The sequence below is a fragment of the Heliangelus exortis genome, chromosome 22, assembly GCF_036169615.1.
Source record: "Heliangelus exortis chromosome 22, bHelExo1.hap1, whole genome shotgun sequence".
Classification (NCBI taxonomy): domain Eukaryota; kingdom Metazoa; phylum Chordata; class Aves; order Apodiformes; family Trochilidae; genus Heliangelus; species Heliangelus exortis.
Genome location: NC_092443.1, coordinates 7,499,490 through 7,517,650, shown reverse-complemented (window position 1 = coordinate 7,517,650; position 18,161 = coordinate 7,499,490). Strand labels below are relative to the sequence as shown.

At 41.6% G+C, this 18,161-nt stretch overlaps 1 protein-coding gene and 1 long non-coding RNA gene across 11 annotated transcripts in view; one reads left to right on the top strand and one right to left on the bottom strand.

Moving 5' to 3' along the window:
* The window catches only part of STRBP (spermatid perinuclear RNA binding protein), a 71,097-nt gene that overhangs the window by 2,206 nt on the left and 50,730 nt on the right, over positions 1-18,161 (bottom strand). For 3 of the 7 annotated variants that reach the window (XR_011730257.1, XR_011730258.1, XM_071766211.1), the window contains 2 exons: positions 17,897-17,951; positions 8,753-16,900 (listed from right to left, as the gene is read on the bottom strand). The exons of 1 other annotated variant lie outside the window; for it this stretch is intronic. Coding sequence is in view for 2 of the 6 variants with exons in the window: in XM_071766211.1 (XP_071622312.1) it covers positions 17,917-17,951 (35 nt within the window). In the remaining 4 variants the exon portion in view is untranslated. Of the gene's footprint in view, positions 1-8,752; positions 17,952-18,161 lie in introns of those variants that run through there. 3 more of the 7 variants (XM_071766213.1, XM_071766210.1, XM_071766214.1) reach the window with 2 other exon arrangements.
* Positions 691-18,161, top strand: part of LOC139806512 (uncharacterized) — a 64,001-nt gene continuing 46,530 nt past the window's right edge. For 2 of the 4 annotated variants that reach the window (XR_011730260.1, XR_011730261.1), the window contains exons 1-3: positions 700-881; positions 1,586-1,684; positions 12,249-12,335. This is a non-coding gene — a long non-coding RNA (uncharacterized lncRNA). Of the gene's footprint in view, positions 882-1,585; positions 1,685-7,830; positions 7,948-12,248; positions 12,336-18,161 lie in introns of all 4 variants that reach the window. The other 2 variants (XR_011730262.1, XR_011730259.1) reach the window with 2 other exon arrangements.

The window sequence follows — 18,161 nt, the reverse complement described above, 5'->3', positions numbered from 1 at the left end:
GGGGTTAACCCCAGCCATGTGCCCGCTGCTCTGACTGAACAGAGGAGCTCTTGTGAGCCAATTAATTAAACTGAAGATCCTTCTTAAAAAAAACAACAACAAAAAAGAAAATGTTGCATTGGTGTGCAGTGAGGATTGCTTTCTATTTCAAATTTTTCTCCTTTTCTGCCTTTTTTTTTTTTTGTTGTTGCTGTTGTGCTGTATTATTCCTCCATTACCAAAGACAATCAAGGACTCTGGATACAAAAACCTTCAAAATTTTGTTAGAATTTACTGCTCCATGCCCATAATGACTTTGAGGAGTGAGGATTCAATTTTGCTGCATTTTCTGCATGCTAATGAAATAGGATAAAGTGTAATCCTATACGGAAGGCTTTTTCTTAGGATAATCTTGCCACACAGCTGCAGTCCAGTTACAGGAGAGGCAGGAAAGCAAGGACTGTGCGAAAAGCATGACTGGGCCTGTCAAGAAACCATATTTTGCCTGGCGTGGGTGTAGCATTTGAAGTCAAGTGTTTTCTCACAGCAGATGAGTGGAACTGAGCAGGCTTTTAAGTTTAACATAAAGATGATCGCTTGAGATGGATTTAGTTAAGGAGGGGCTATGCGAAGCACTCTATGTTCTTCAGGCTTCTTCTTGTAGGGCTGCAAAGAACGAACCCCCGGGCTGCAGCAGGCGCTGCCACAGGGGCGCTCCCGCCTCCTGCCCCGAGGCGTGGGGGGGCAGAACCCGCGCGTCCAGCGCGGTCTCTGATTGGCTGGCGCAGTGATTGGCAGCTGGAGCGGCCTGTGAGAGACGGCGGCTCGTGCAGCGATGGTTGGGCGGCACCCGGGGTGGCCGCTCCGCGGTGCCATTTTGTTTGCTGGAAACTTCGTAGTAGGTGAGGCCGTGAGCCATGGCTGAGCTGAGGGAATGGGGCTGTGGAACATGGAGGTGGCGAGGGCATAGGCTGGGTCTGCTCAGGCGGGAAGGAGCTGAGTGCAGGCACCTGAGCAACCTGCCTCGAGCAGAGCCGCCCCTAATCCTGGGACCTTGAGGGGAGGAGAGGCCTCTTTCAGCATGGCTGCACCTTCATTTCGCACACTGTGTGTCTGTGGAGGGGGAATTCCCTCAGGAGGCTGTTCTCACCATTGTGCTGGTGTCTGGAGAGCTGTAGGGTGGGGGAAGACAAGAGGTTTAGAAGAAAATGTGTTGGGTTTTTGTATTTTTTTGTGTGTGTGCCCTTCACAGCCAACACTATATAATTCTTGGTTGAGGAGGTGGTGAATTCCTTTCCTGTGTAGCATCAACACCTGTTATTCTTGGGGGGCAATTTCTTTGCCATCTTGTCATAGTCCTAGACAGGTTTACTCCTTCCTTGCATCAGCTTTGGTGAGAGGTGAAGTGAGGCCTGAAGTGGAAAGCTCTGAAATAGGATGTGCAAACTAATAAAGCAGCATGCATTTCAGCTGTGTGGTCTGTATTGTGATGAGTGGCTGCCTTGTTCTGTTCTCCCCATGGAGACCCTGCTCAACAAGAAGCCAATCAGATCACTGACTGCTGAGAAGGTTAAGGCAGTTCATGGTTTCCTCCTCTCTGTTACAGGCTCCACTGAGTGTTGCTTGTGTTCTGATGCTGGAAGTACAGAGGACTCGAATGAGGGTGGAAAAAAAATCTACTTCTGTGAATATTAGAATCACTAAGGTAATGCTTGTCTAGATGTCTAAAAGGAAGCTATTTCTGTGCAGTAGCAATGCATGTAGGAAAAAATACTATAGCTTAGATATTTACACATGTATATACACATTCACATAGGGTAAAAAGTTGCAAATAGAACTTCACAGATTTCTGTCCCTGAAGTAATGGGAGAATGTGATTTATGTGATCTCTCCCTGAGGGCTGCAGAAGCAGTTTGCTAACCAATTTTGTGAAGTACCTTTTATTTTTAATCGAGTAATTATACTACAGGGTTTGACCCAAATTGGCATAGATTAAATTGCTGCAGATGGCACCGTGCAAGTTCCGGACCCTGCAAGACTTCTAAAGAGCAGTGTTAAATAGCAAGGTTCTTAACAGAAATAATTTTTGTTGAATGGTCATTTAATCTTGTTGTTTATGCTTTTAGGGAGCTAAAAGCTATTCTGATAAAATTCAGCAATTAGGTAATTCAAGCAGTGAACTAATAAAGACAGAATGTATCTGGATGCCAGTGCTGCAGGCTTCGAGATAAATACTTTGTGCTGTCTTTTTCTTACTACATGTGTTACTGAGTCTGCTTGGTGAGTTATATTATGTCAGGACAGACATAAAGACAGAAACTTGCAGGTGCTTTCTTGCACCTGCATTTCTCATGCTGAGTTTTTAATTTATTTGGTTTTCTTGCATTTGCCATCCTGGAGTATGTTTTAGTGTTCTGCTACTTCCAGATGTGGTGCCAGCATCAGAGGTGTTTGTCCCCAGCTGCCAGTTGCTGTGGGCTGTTGGGGTAATGTCATGCTGGTCTGCCAGTGGAGCAGTTGTTTGAGAATTTTCTTCTTAAAAAATGAGCAGTGGTTACTTCAGACCAACAACAAAGCTGATTAATCTGACCGAGCTGGTTATGGCTGGTACACGTTGGGAATGGTTTCACAAAGGGCACAGCTTGGAAATCCATGGCTGTGTTGTGATGGTGTCTGGGAGGATGACAGTTCCAAAGCTGCAAGGGGCAGGGCTCTGTTGCTTTGGCACAGCTGGATATGGGAGACATGCTCCTAAAAACCACCTGCTTTCTGTGTGCTGACCTGTGTCACTAAACTTGAGTTGCTGAGAAATCTTCAACTTGTTAAGCCTAGAATTTTCCAAGGTATCCAATTATATATTAGGTACCCAGAATTAGAAGAAACCTCTGTGAACCCTTATTTCATTTTAGCAGATTCAAAATCTACAATCCAAGTGGTACCTGGAGTAGTTACAAAACTAGAACATTCCTTGTTGTTCTCTTAAGAGTCTGTTCTGAAAGCTTTGTTATGTCGTTGTAAAAAAGGATCTGCTAGGAGAAAGTGCAGTAAAATTGAAGTCTGTGTACTTCTAACACATTTATCTTGGAGTACTGGGAAGCCTTTGTCTTACTCTTGATTTACTAATACTGGTTGAGATAAGGTGTAGTGTACTTCATAGCAAAAGTTTATCACATAATAGTGAAAAGTTTTTCAGAATACAAAAAACTTTACCTTAATGAAAACGTTAGGGCAAAGTGTTTTTTGCTCAGCTTTGACTTGAGTTACAGTTGGAGGTAATGTGGCCATATTTGTTCACTTGCTGTATCATGATCTCACCTTATGGGCCTTTGGTGTGCATCTTAACTCAGTGCATGACTGTCTCTGGTGGTGGTAACTGTTCTGAGTACAGGTTTTTGTTAAGTGAGGTGCTGTTTTAGTTACAGTGTTGCAGAGGTTCACCTTAAACAACAGCTTGTATGAGGACAGTTGTGATTTTTAGGAAGGTTCTACAGTGCTTCCCATGGAATCGCAGCCACTCAGGACTCTCAGGCTCCAGAAGGACTCTCCAGGTGCAGAAGTGATGAGATTTGCAGGCTGCCAAGTAGGAGCAGAAGCCCTCATCATGCAGAGTGTACAGTTAGTGTACACCATGAATACATCAAAGCTGTGTGTTCAGACTCCCTGCTCTGAGCATCTGCTAGTGCATAGAGTTCTCTCTTTGATCCAGGGTAAAGGATAGGCTTAGAGCCACGTTCATAAATTATTTTTGAGGGGTGACACTAGAATGACAACCGATGAGGTTTTCTAATATGTCTGGCCAGTTCATCCCACACAGGGAGAAGAAAACTGCTGTGCAGAGCTCATCTAATTTTCTGTGCCTCAGAAAAGGTGGTTGCTGAGATGGAAGCCGACAGGGGCACAGAACTGATTCTCCTGTTGTAAGCAGAGGGATTTATCAGTTCTTTTAAGAATGGCACAGAAAACCACCATGGTTTTGGCACAGTTCTTGTCTAACAAGAAGAGAGGGAGGTGGCTTAATGTCTTTTTGTGCCCTGAAGGAAGGCTCATGTTAAAATAAAAGCCTTCATAGTAATTTAGTACTGGTGCATGAGAGTGAACGGATGGGAAAGGAGGAAGCTGAAGGCTTGTTGCTTACTAAGTGGTGTTTATCTGAGCTCTCCACCTACCCAGGGCATGGCAGAACTGCTGTATAATCCCACTGAGAAAAACTTTGTGGAACAAAATCTCACCTGACATGGAGGGGAGAGGATGGTGTTTCTGTGAGATTACTACTGTGCTTCTCCCTGAGGTGTTTTTGCATGGTTTGGAGAAAAACGCAGTGTGCAGAGGGACTATGGAAGCCTGCGCCAGACTTAAATGAATTATGGATGAGATGTCTGTGCTAACACAGACACAAACAGCAAACTATTGAGTTCCTGGGTGCCTTCAGTCTCAGAGTTACAGTAACAGACTGTTTTTTGAATCTGCTAGCAACTCAGCAGCCTGCTGTGATCTCTTAAATGTCTTTAGAAGGTAGAGGTGCTGCAGAACAATGCCGTGTTTTTCTGATCTATCTGGGGATGTGCTGGTCTGGCCTTAGTGGGCTCTGCGGTATTTAAAAAGTTGGATATTTTTTCAAGGGAAGGCATTGTCTTTTGCTTCAGCTTTGGTAAGTTTTACTTTGTTCCAGTATTAAAATAAGCCAGTTCATTGTCCCAGACAACCCTGAATAGTCCACGTGCAGTTTGTACATACCTAGCAAGGTGAGAGATTTAAATGGAGTATAAAATATCTTGAGATAGTTGCTTGGACATGCAGCCTGGTCATAGCAGACCAGTTCTATTGGACTTTTATCAAATGCTGTAAACAGATGCCTCCTTATTGAGCTCTGTGGTTTTTACTCTCAGCTATAGGCAGAGCAAAATTTACAAAACAAATGACTGGAATAATGACAAAGAATCTGTGGTACTGCCTTTTCTGTACAGGTCAGCCAGAGCTGTGAGGGGGAGATCCTTTCCTGTAACTGGAATGGTTTATTGATTCTGTGCCTTCTGTCTACAAAGTGGACGTGTAGGAACCATCCCACCCCTCAGCCAGGCAGGGTGCCAGCAGGGCTCTGTCTCCACTATTGCCAAGATAAAGTGGAGCATAATGAGTTGACAGTTGCTTTGCAGGGCAACACAATCTGATTTACTGAGCTATAGTTTGCCATCTTGCCCTGTTGTAGTCTTTCCTCTTCTACTCTAATCAGAAGTTACCCAGATAAAAAAAAAAAAAGTCCATTTGAATAAATCATACCCAGCAGAGGGCTGAGACTGCCCTTGCTGAAAGCAGGAAATCCCATTTTTGGTATGTGTCAGTACCTAAGCAAAGGGTTTGAGAGAAGTGTTTTTTGTGCTGGGGCATGAGACCCTTTTTTGACATCCAAAGGCCTTTTTAGTTCTTTCCCCTGTGTTCGTGTCTGGAGCAAGAAAAGGCCTTTTTCTCTTACTCCTAATGAGTACACACAGGCTTTTTATAGTTTTACAAGTATATGTGTTGGAATGTATAGCCCAAAGTGAAGATGAATTCAAGGCCCTGAAAACATTAGCAGCTCCAGTTTCTTTGAGTTGAGTGTACCAAGGAATGAGATGACAAAAGGGGAAAAGATAATTTACAGCTTAGCAAATGGGAAGGAGAAGAACTCTTTCTAGCTGACTTGCTGGAACTCAATCCTGCAGCAAACAACCAAGGTCAGCATTATGTCATGAGCACTTAAGTGACATGACACGTCTGTTCTTGCAGGAAGAGAGGTGCTGGTGAAGAATTTGTTCTAGTTTTGCAGAGGGGTCAGCTGTGGTGAAGAAATTACTTCTCTTTTATTGAAGTCTTGCCCTGTAAGGATAGGTAATGCTCATGTAAGTGTAAAGTAGGGAGCTGTGCAGAGATTGAGATTGCTCTGGCACTGGGGACACTCGGGCATGGTGGAGGGACTGAGGTGGAGTACAGTAGTTCTGTGGGACTTTGGCCTGAGGATGAAATTTTCACCAGAGCTGACATCCAGTGGACAGTTTCATAAGCTGGCTTCTTAGATCCTCTTTGTGGAGTGATAGGAGTTGATCCTGTGCTTAAAGTCTTTGCTCTGAATGACAACTAATAGTTGTCACCCAAGTTACTGGTCCTGTGGGAAGTAGGGTCTGACTCAGACTGTCCTGCATTTAAGTTTCAGAAACCTAGATGCTGACATGACTGCATTCTGATTTTTTTGCAAGGAATCCTGGAATCATCAAATGTCCAGCAGCCTTGTGGAAGGTGTCAGTGAGTCTGGGGAACATACATGTCCTTGCTTGAGATACTATTAAGTATCCTACTTTTCTTTTTATAGTAGATCTCTAGTTTCACTCTGCATTAACTGCTTTTCCTTACTGTTCTGCAAGTCTCTTTAAAAGTAGATCAGCAGAGGGATGGTTTAGTGTTTGCTGTAGTGAGGCCATAACTGAGCTTCTGTCAGCCCTTAGTGTCCCAAATGCCTGTTACAAAATCATGCATTGGAGATCTCTTCTTTATTCATGAGGAAAGGAAACTGACAGCTAGATGAGTCAAGCTGCTGAAATTAGGATAGAGTAGTCCATGAAATTTATATTGCTTTGTGTTGTGTGTTGATTGTAAAGTGAGACTAAATCTAGTTCTCTGATTTTTTTAACAAGTTTATAGATGCAGTAGTTCTGTTTATGTGTAACTGACAGGCTGTCTAGTTAGTGGCATGGACAGTGGTCAATACATAATTTTCTCCTGCTTCCTCTGAATCAAACACACCTTTTCAAGGTGATTGTGATTGAAGCAAGATAAACTGGGTGTCTTGCTTGTTCTGCAGATGGCTCTTTCTGCATGGATCCCTTCAGTGCTGTGCCAGCCAGGGATTGGGGCTGGAGCAGTCAAGCAACACTGGGGAGGGCTTGAAAATTATGAAGGAGCTTTCTGTTGCAGATTTCAGTGCATGCATTCATCTGCAGGTTGATAGTGAGAGGCACTGCAGTGTGCTAAGGAGAAGTAGACAGAGTTGTGTATTGTTTGTCTGGTTTGCTTTTGGGGTCGGGGAGGGAGGATCCAGTAATAGTGATGAATACAAGGAGCCACAAATCACAGTTTCCCTGTTATCCCAAGCAAGGCACTGTAACCTCCCTGGGTAAGTTTAGGTTAGCTACAGGAGGACAGGAATACAACTAAGTGGGAGATGTCAGGCAGTTTCACAGTGAAGAAAGAAGACATGTCAACGTCCTTTATCTGTCTAGACTCAGAGTTGTATTACTCCTCCCATGCACCACTCACTCTCTTACCTCCCCCTTGTTTCATTCCTGTGAGGCCACAGAATGTCAGCCAGCTCCTGGAGTGAGCCCAGCTTATTTCATTAGCTGTCACTGACCAGTAGTTGCCAGGCTACTGCTGAAGAGCTGCCAGTCTTCTCAGCACCTCCGAGATGATAATCCTGAGGTAGCTTTCTGAGTGACCTCTTAATAAGCCAGCTACCATCAGGCACGTACGTAGGTAGGGTATTATGCTGGCAGACAGGGTAAAACTGACTTCAGTTTCAGCCAAGTGATGATGTTCTCTTAACTTATTATGGCCAGTTCTTCATGGATCTTACTTGCTAAATATTTCATGCAGCTCTACATTTTAAGTGACACATAGTGTAGTTGGTTTGGTACAGTGGTCCCTCAAAACCTCTTATGTGCATAACTGACTTGTTTGCTGCATAAGAGCAGACTTGGCTGTCTGCACACTGTTCTAGTGAGTGCAAAAAAGTCTCACACCAAGTCTTATTCCAGTTCTCATATATGCTAAGCTGTGGGTTTCCATACTTGTTTTATTAAGAGCAATCTCATATTTGGTCAGCTCACAGCAGGTTTTAAGCCTTCCTCAAGGCTGATCTCCTTTGAATTTGATTAATGACCTCTGCACATAGACTGGAAGTGCTGAATAGACAGCCAGAAAAAAGACTTCTACAAAAAGGTAAGAGAATATGCTAAAGTGAACTCTTATCTTCCCTTCTAGAGTAAAACTGTTCTGTAACTCTAGGCAGCTGGACATACTTGTATATTCCAGTAAATCTTACCATGAGTTGCAGCCTCAAGCCAAGAACAGTCACACAATTCTCACGGTATCCTCGACTCCTGCCCTCAATGGCTCTGGATCAAGGAAATAGCTTGGATTTGCCTCAGTCCTCAAAGGACAAGTCTGGCACCACAAGAATTTAATGTTTAGGGAAAACAGTAAAATCAGAGGGGCAGGAGAGAACAAGAAAACTTGCAGAAGAAACTTTGTATCTATAATTTATCTTTTAAAAAATAGACATCTGTTTTTTCTTATTAGCTGAATACTAGGAAATGCCATGTTTTATTTCTGAAGTAAAACCTGCCTTCCTGGCTAGTCTCCTCACAGGCTTTTCTGAGCTTTACTGTTACTGCTTCCATTGGCTAACCCCCAGTGGTACTGGCGTGCAGCAGCCCTTGCACAATTTCAGTGCTCGTGCAAGAATTATTCCTGTATACTCTGATGTCTGCCACCTTTGTGAAGGAATGCATTCTGCTTGTTACAGCATAAATGTGCTTTAAGTTTACATCTCAAAGTCACAACTTTTCTAATAGTCATCTCTGATAAAACTGCAGCTGTAGGAAGCCTGCCTCCCCTTTGTGCTCAGCCTATTACCTAATTTCAAGTAGAACAGATTTCCATGGTTTAGCTTCCCAGGTTTCACCAATCCTTGAAGCCAGTTTCTTCACTGTAAATAAACCCCAAACCAGTCATGAGGCCACGATTCCTCTTTACAGATAAGCCTTTATTGTATGCTCTTGGAAGCAAATGGAACATGATTACGGTTTTATATACAGAGAAGTCTGTAGCACTGGGTTACAATCAGTGGCAAATGAATCAGAATTACAGTGCAGAGCTAAGTGTTGTGTACAGTTAGTAACAGTGGTTGGTGTACAGACCACAACACAGAAGCCAAATGAAGCCAAGTGTACAGGGTACAGCATCACGTGAGGAAGCAACTGAATGTACAAGGGCATTCCATTTATTTTACATTTGCAGGCTCTTTTTGGCTTGTGAGTAGATACAGCTCAATTTAAAATTCACTGTGCAGTTATATTTCTTCCCACTCAGCTGCTACCAAATTAAGACAACTTGAATGTTCAGATTATATTTTTAATGCTATAAATAGCTACGGTTGTTACCGAATTACTTTATTTTAAATTGTTTTATTTACAGGGTAGTCAGGGATAGTTTGATCATCATTGTTCTCTGCAGATGACAAAACCAGAGAAATCTTAAATATTTTGAAAGTAGTCTGTAATTAGCCCACAAGGATCAATCTTGTATTTCATTTGAAAGTTTAATTCTGGGTAACTTCTTTTGAAAGACAGATTTATTGGGAAGAAAGATGGAAATGTCCACCATATTACGAATTTGTGGAATTTGTTCTTGGTATTTAAGGTTTAGATAGTTCAAAGGTCATACTGCTTTTTATTCCATTGCCATATCCATTCTTAGTGTAAAAATAAACACTCTGTCCTCTGTGGATAAATAAATCCATCTGTTGGCTGCAGGTCAGACCTCTATTGGTGAAAGAGATTTAGAAAAATAGACCTTTTCTTTAATGTTTACTATGCTGACCCACAAAGGAAAAGTGAAATTCATTCAAGTCTAGAAACAGAAATACAGTACAAGTGATTTATAGAATTGCATTTCTTCCCGCTGCAAACTTGCTGAGCATGAAACGCTGCCCCAAAGCACTTCCCTTGGTCTTTACCTTGCCTTGGAGAAGTAATTGTCATCAAAAAAGTCCCATTACACTGCACTGCCAGATTTCCTGTCTGCCTTCTGTGTGCAGGCTCTTAGCAGGCCTCCTGAGTACTCTTTACTTAAGAGTTCTTCAGGTGGATAGTAGTTTGGGTTATACAAGGGGAATGTTTTATCCCAAACTTGAACCAGTTGTTTTAATTGATTTGACTGATGGTGATTTTTGGTGGGTGGAAACTCAACCATAAAGCTCATGAGTTGAACTTGGAAAACACCAGCCTTTCCTCCAAGCCTCCACTTCTGAGACTGCTTCCCAGAGATGTCCTCATTAAAGGGCTGGTACATTTGGCAGTACAGGTTTCATGCTCAACTTTGTTCCTCAGAACTGGACAAGACTTTAAAAAGCACAGAGCCCACTGGGACTTGCTCTGCTGTAGTATTTCAGTGTTTTTCACAGTCCCCCACAGCAGAATTCCTCTCTTAGAAGTGCAAGTGTCCCAGAATGGCTCTGGGACAGCTGGAGGACGGGTGACGTTCTGGAGTGGAAGTAGTAGTTAAGCACCAGTTGCTGGCCCCTGAAGAGGCTTGAGAATAGAATTGCTTTGTAGAGAGCTTGTCAACCTAAAAAGCTTAGTCAGTTTGATCAATAAATACTGAATTAGGGTTAGGATAAGAAATAAGACACTGCACTTTGGAACTGGAAGACAAAGTCAACTTCCTTTTCTGTCCAAAAGGAAACTAGCTTTAAAACCTTTGTCCTTAAGGACCTTTGTGATGTCTGACGTGTAACTCACTAAGCGCCTATGAATGTACTTGTCCTTTTTTGGGGAAGAAAAAATGTATGAATGGACAGAGCTGTGAGGGTTTTTTCTGTGGGTTTGTTGTTGTTGTTGTTTTATTGTTTGTTTAGGGTTTTTTTTGTTTGTTTTTGTCTTAAACATCTGTTCTGTGTCATGTTGTCCCTGAAGGCTTATTTACTGACTCTTGAATTATGCAGCATTGCCCAGAGAACGGCTCTGTAGTTGAATATGCTCTCTGCAGTACAGCCTCCCATTTTCTTCCAGTATAAATATATTTTCATGTAATTGGTGTTATTAGAAAACTACACTTTGTCTTATCCGGTTAGTTTGAACAGGGAAGCACTGATACTCTTGTGAAAACACAGGAAATAATCTGTACAGCAAATTAGATTTTTAAATTCATATAATCACTAACTTCTCAAAAGCTGTACTGCTCTCAGTGCAGTTTTTCAGCCCACCACCATTCCGCTTTGAGCAGTATCACTTTCCATCTGTTTATTATAAACAGTTCTTTGTGGAAATAATGAAAGAAGTAGACTCTCTCCTACCCTTTGTACTTTGTTACTTTACAGGATGCCCTTACAGAACTACAGGTTCTATTGGGAGTGCAGCAATACACACATTTCTGTATGCATAGATCATTACATTGTAACAGTGCCAGTAGTAAAGCAAAATGTGCCAAGATGTTCTGTTCCTCTTAATTAAGCTTGATTTATATGTGCCGGTAGACTTGAGATGCAGTTAGTGTCCACTGCTGAGATGACACAATACCCTGAGTAACTTTGTATTGATTACGCTTACACAAGCTTGTGCTTTTCTAAGAACATGGAAACGAGCACAAAGAAAATAAATAAGTAAATCAGGTTGTTTCCATGGAACACTGTTAATCAACTTATTCATAGCAGCTTCGAAGTATGAAGCTGAAACTTACCTTCTGCTCTACTCCCTCTGAAACAGATGAGTGCTATAATTAACTCCCCTCTAGCTTAAAAAAATAGAAGTGGATAGAATGTCAAAGTATGCTTTTCTGGTAAGATGAACCTAGTTTGTCATAACTAGTTGCACCAGTATTGGTGACCTGAAACGTACATTACAACATGTAGTTCTGGAAGCAGTGTCTCCTTTCCCTTGTTGCTGTGCTGTTCTGTGTAAAAGCAAGTTATCTAGAACACTATGGGCACTGTAGAGCTAAGCCACTAATATTCTTTTAGAAGAAATTACTGTTACTCCTTTCCCTCCCAAGATTCAGTTGCAGGCTATATACCCTGCCTGGAACAGTCTCCCTGTTTTTGATATGGCTGCATCAGAAGATAAACAAAAAGTTTGTTTATTGGATTTTTCTTCTTCCCCTTGTTCCTCTGAAAAAACTTCCAGCCTGGACTTGTTTATGGAACAGAAAAAAAAAAAAAATCTCCTGTAACAACATCATTAGCAGCTTTTAGCTTGGTATATGGAGAGCTTAAACCACTCATCTAATTTCTCAAAAATTATTGAAAAAACAATACCATCTCCTCCTGAACATAATATACTAAGGCTGCTGGTTTACCACAGTAGATGTAAACCTCCTGGTTTTTACCACAAATGGTATTAATGGACTTGGAAAAGGCAGTGCAACTTTCTCTCCAGCTTCCTATCTATGATGCTCAACCTTTAAGACTGGAGAAGAACATTCTGGCTTCATTTTTTTTCTCTTCTCTCTCTCTCTCACCTCAGTCCATTCCACCAGGACCAGATGCATTCAGCAAGTGTGTTCACATAAACTGCAAAGCAGCATAAGGCACCTGGAGCTTCTAGATCCAGGTAAGAGGCAGGAATGAGGCTTAAGTTCTACATGCTATTTTGGAATTAAAAACTAATTGCAACTCTTACTCAATCCAACTCCCCTGTACCCGTGAGTGTAGGACAGCAAATTACATTCAATTAATGCCTTTTCAGTAGAGATAACAGTCCAGAGGTTTTCACAAACATGCACTTCTACCTAGCTATAAAAAATTTTGATGTTGTTTACTTACATAGCATAGAAGAGACTGTACCTTTAATTACTGGAGTTGGAAGTCAGATCAATTCAGTCTCAATCTGTAGTTAAAATTTCTATATGCTCTTCAAGTTCTTGCATCTCTTGTTTCTTAATGGATTATTAATTAAACATGTAAGAGAAACTCCTCTCCCAGTAAGAAGGCTTCAGTCTGTGCAAGAGTTTCTGTAGACTAGACTTGATGGGTTCTTTCAAAACACATTATTAAACTACCTGTGGTACAGTATATATGACCTTAGATTGTACAGAGTTAAGGCACCAAATACAAGATAAAACATATCTAAAATAAGAAATTTGCCTTAGAACTACACAGCTTCACATACCATGGTAATGGTTCAAGGTAAACATGTGGCCTGAATGTCTCATGCAGCCACAGGAATTGAAGAACAACCAACCACCTTACTGAATGTAAATCTTACACTGTGATAAACTTTACTCTTACAAAACTCACACAGCTCCTCTCAGTGAGGCATTGCATTGCCTACACAGCATCAGACAGGCCTAGCAGAAAAAGCACCCTTTCTCCTAGAAAATCCCAGACTAGAGGAACAGGAATATGTGCCCTGCTCATGCTTTTGAATTACCTTAAACTCCATTTACAAATGGAATCAATCCCATTTCTGTGAGCAGAACTGTAAACTGAAGATGTCTGGAGCACTGGGAGACCTGGACATAAACAGGGGTGGACTTGGATGATGCAAACAAAGAAGAAGAGAGAGAATTCTGGGCTTAAAGAATAAAGCAGCTCTGTGATGAGAAGTAATGCCAAACACTTAACTATGAACTTAGGTGGTTAATGTACAGGTAAAAACTGGTGCCACAGTCCATAGGCACAGGATTGCAGTGCCAAGTTTCTCCAGTGAAAAGCTCCAAAATTACTGTAAAAGAATTTCCACGTCACAATAAGGATCAGGTTCAGAGTAAACGAGATGTGCTAACAGAAGAATGAAACCAGTGAGCTGTCAGACAAGCTGTCTCATATGCTATAGATAGCAGATGGAACTACAGTATCCCTTTCCTTTGCTTTAAACAAGTCAATAAAGTAGCTCATTTTTCAATAGATCTATTCAGCAGGAAGCCCGAGAGGGTTTGTGTCCTGAACTTCCTGTTTTTTACTGTCAGTAACTATCCTGAGCTACTGTTTTAAAGCCAGTCCAACTGTTCTTAACAGAACTCCTCAGTGAATCCAGCAGAGATCATTTTCATTCTTTTGATGACAGAGAGGAGAGAGATCTTAGTCAGCCTCACAACTGAGAACAACTATCAACTTATTTATGTATCTCATCATGTATCCAAAAGGATCCACTGCAGCAGAGTTCTTGTGCTGTTTCCCAGAGCCACCGGAAATAGTGGTTGTTCTTGTAAGCTGCTTCTATGACTTGGAGCTCATCTGAAGCTGGGACATAATGTTTCCCCTGACTAATTAACAGGCAACTTTCTACAGAGAGTTTGGCTAAAGGCAAGACATTTCAACACTGAATGATCATATCCTAGCCTACCAAGCCAAAGAGGGAAACTTGCAATTTTGTCTTAAGACTGGAATGTTATATTGTCAACTCACTCTTCACTTGCACAGTTCTGGAGAGGTGTTCAGGAATCCCACCTGTAGGCTCTCAGAAGTACAGATTCAGAATTACAAATGAAGCAGGGGATGCTTTCTTTCAGGGGACTGGTGTCTGAAGAGACAGGGACTGCCAGGCTTGCTCTCCAAGGACACCGCTGGGAGAGAATTAGAGCTCACATTTATTGCTATCATGCAGTTTGAGAAGTGCCAAGAGATGATGTCCTCTAGTTGAACAGCCAACAGACAGGAAATTTTTTTTCCTAGACCACTTGAAAAATCCTCCTGTCACTCTCTTCATTTGCTGCTTCTTCAGAACATGAGGAACTTGTGGACTGGGAAATTTTCTCTATCTGTATTCTCTCTATGTATTCTCTCAATGAAAGCAAAAAGCTTCAAATAATTTCAGATTTGTGCACTTTTCCCTGAGTAAATTCTTTCAATGGCTAAAGGGCACAGTCTTTTACTGAGTAAGACATGCTTTAAATCTTTTTTCCTCCAGAAGGCAGATGTTTTCAAAGAAAGAATACTAGTCTCCAGAGGTCAGAAATGCCAGAGTAGTTTTCTCAGATCTTTGCAAATGAGTAGAAATAGTCTCCTGACACATAGATAAGTTGAGATATGTGTAGGAGAGCTTGTTTCTCTGAAGCTCTTCATAGGCTGATTAACAGTTTTTAAGAACTGAAAAACTTCTGTGTTAGAATTCCAAAATGTGAGAGAATCAGTTATTTACTGGGATGATAGGTGATCAGAAAAGGCAGGAAAGGATGACAGAATTCACAGAAGCAAAGGTATTTAACTGCAGTCAAAGTCTACAGCATGTTGAGGGAGCCTTGACAATTGCTGAATCATCTAATTAACTCACATTGGCTACATGACAGCAAATTAGACAGATTAGGCACCAGCTACCCGGGCACTAAATTGTTTTTGTGAGGGTTGGATTGTGCACTGTGGCCAACAGAAATTGCTTGGGCAATAGTGGCTGCATGTTACACATTCCCTTCTTGAGTATAGGCTGGCCTTCCTCCATCCAAGTGGCACAAAGCCCAGGAATAAGGTCACCATGTTCCAACTCCTGAAGCTTTGCTTAAAGAAGACAGCAAGCACTGGCAGAGAGAGGACATGATGGCAGGAAGCATCACGTCCCATGCTTTCAGCTGGCCAAGCTCTGCAAAGCAATCTGGTTGCCTTAAAACCTTGTCTAGATAGAACATACCTGGAAAAATCTCATATGGCTGGCAAAGTAGGATTGAAGTCATACTTTATTAAATGCTTGACATCCTCAAAATTCACAGCTCTGTGTCTGGGAAAATGGCAAGCATTCCAGCTGCCACTCACCCATCAGGAGGGAAAATCCTGAGGTATGGTTGGCAGTACACAGCACTTAAAGGTTTCCCTCTGCACAGACTGCTGTTTGAAACTTGGGTTCTTTGACCATTGGAGCTGGTGAAATGGAGGTGGCACCTCCTTGCAGAGCTGTGCACTTTTGGAGAGGAGCTACCAGCTAATTTGTATCATATGTATGGTAACACCAGGTGTCTCCTGAAGTCATGTGCTCAGAAATTTCTGGTAGAAAGGGAAAGCGAGTACCTGCCTGATGATGCAGGAGCAGCTAGAGGCAAACAGATCCTGTCAGGAGTATATTGGAACAGTCTGTATTTTCTCCTCACTCTGTACATGGCCTCACTTTCCTCAGTGTTAGCAGAGCAGACTGCTGAAGCTGACAGTTTTTCTTCCAAAGTCAATGGTAATACTATCCACCTCCAATACAGATAACACATTAAACAGACCCATTCTTTATTGTAAAGCTCTGGCTTCTTTTAATCCCTTTAAGTGCCAGACACCATCTCCAAAAATACACACTATCAGCTGGGTAGCTAAAACTGGAGTTAAGGTGGGTAGTGTACAGGCACAGACTTTCCCTGGAATCCTATTTTTATATGTACTCACTGGAAGGAACTTTTTCAGAATTCTTTTCCATGAACCAGAAATTCAAACTATAACATTCCTGCTTCACTGAAGAGGTACTACAAAATAGGCAACAATACTAGCAGCTGCACAAAGCAGCTGGACAATTCAGTTGCTCTAGACAATCTTGCATCTGAGGATCTTGCCACTGGTTCCAAGTGGCTGCAAACCCCAAGATTTAGGAGGCTTAAGTATTCTGCATGTCAGGAAATGGTGTCTGTTGAACTGAGAAGGGGTGCAGCAAAGGCAAGGGCACAAAATTCAGCTATGAGTACTTGCATTGCAAACAAAAATGCAGTAGAGAAATTTAGTATCTTTTACAGAAGATCCAGCAAAGAGAGAATTAAAAGAAACAGAGGACTGGAGGAATGCTTAGGATTGCAAGAGTTGAAAGGGAAATGGAAATTCACAGTAAAAGCTGTTCTGATGGAAACCAATACACATGGATTAAGCTGCCAAGTACAGGCCACAAAGAAACAGATCAAATAGGAGTCAGCAAGACATTTTATTAATCAGTTCTTGAACTAAACAGTGCTTGTGAGAATGACATCAGTAAAGCCTAGGAAAGGAATACTCAAGGTCTTTATAATGCACCTTGATGCATACAAACTCCTGTCTTTGGAAAGAAAGGGAGCAGCCTGCTGCTCCAGGAGTGGGACTGCTTAGCCTGACAGGCTGAAAGAGTGAACTGAATTTTAAGTGAGCTTCAGACCAAGCCCCAGGTTTGCACCTTGAAGATAACAGCAGATGAAAACCTGCACCACCGAATGGGAAGGACATTCTGATGGTCATCACTTGCACCTGCAAATGTAATCAAATGGTTATGTGCTTGCATGGGCAAGTCACTGCTACACTTCCTTCAGCTCATTTCCCCAGGAGCACATATATAGGCCACTTGCAAGATCAGCTTTCTGCCAACAGTAGTAGCAAAGCTATCTAGCAGCTATTTTTCTAGATGAGCCTATGAATTCTGTCCATACATATCCTGACTTGTGGGTAACTTACACATGCAGTTATTTATTGAATTTGGTGTTTTCAGTATTGAAATGAAATATAGTCTGGTTTTGCTGTTATATTCTGATGCAAAACAACAAGCTTTGGGCCTGACACACTACTACATATTCAATACCAAGTGTTTTCCTGTTTCAAATCAGTATAAACTGTGATCAGTAAAGGTTTTTTATGCTTTCATCTCTGTATTGAGACCCTACACCGATAATACATCACCAGATCCCCTCCCCCCCCCCCTTTTTTAACCATTTTTATATAAAAAGAGTTGTTTCCAGCAACTTTAAGTACTGCAGGTACTGCAGTTGTGCAGTACTGTACTATGCAACTTTGCATAATGCAAGGTTATAGAAAGGCAAATTAAAAAAACCTCTAGTATTTTAAAACTACACATATCATGTGCACCATACAGGTCATAATCTAAAACCATATTAATCCAAGTAAAATATTGGTTACAACATTTGCTATAGAACTGAAAATCTGATTTATGGATGGCTGTATCCTAATTTCTAGCTTTAGAAAACCACAGCTAAGCAAATTATTCATGCAGTTAAATCACTGCCTGCCTTCCTCTCCTCCCACTGCATCCTCAAGAGGAAAGCAAACCTGGCTTGTTTCATGAATTAATTTGGCCTAATATAATTTGATCTCTGCAGATTTTAACTGTAATATCATCAAAGCCTTTTATTCTTCATTTGGAGCATAGCTTTAATAGTTTAGGGAAATAATTTCTCTCTGTACTAGTTAGATAATATCACACATTCTACTTCCCATTTTTATTCCACGTACCTATACCCATGGTCTGGCTCTCAGTGCAGGCAGACCCTGGCCGTGGCTTTGGTACCTGCCCAAGGGATGCAAGGAACACAGTGCCTGACACAGAGCAGGATCAGGACAGCTTTTTATGCTACACAAGAAAAAATACTTGAAGGAGAACAGTCTGTTGATAAAACCAAACAATTTTCTTAAAGTGTTTAGTAATAATTTCTTTTTTAACTGGAACTGGGGTATTTGAATTGGCCTTAAAAAATACAAAGTTGGAATTTAATCCCAT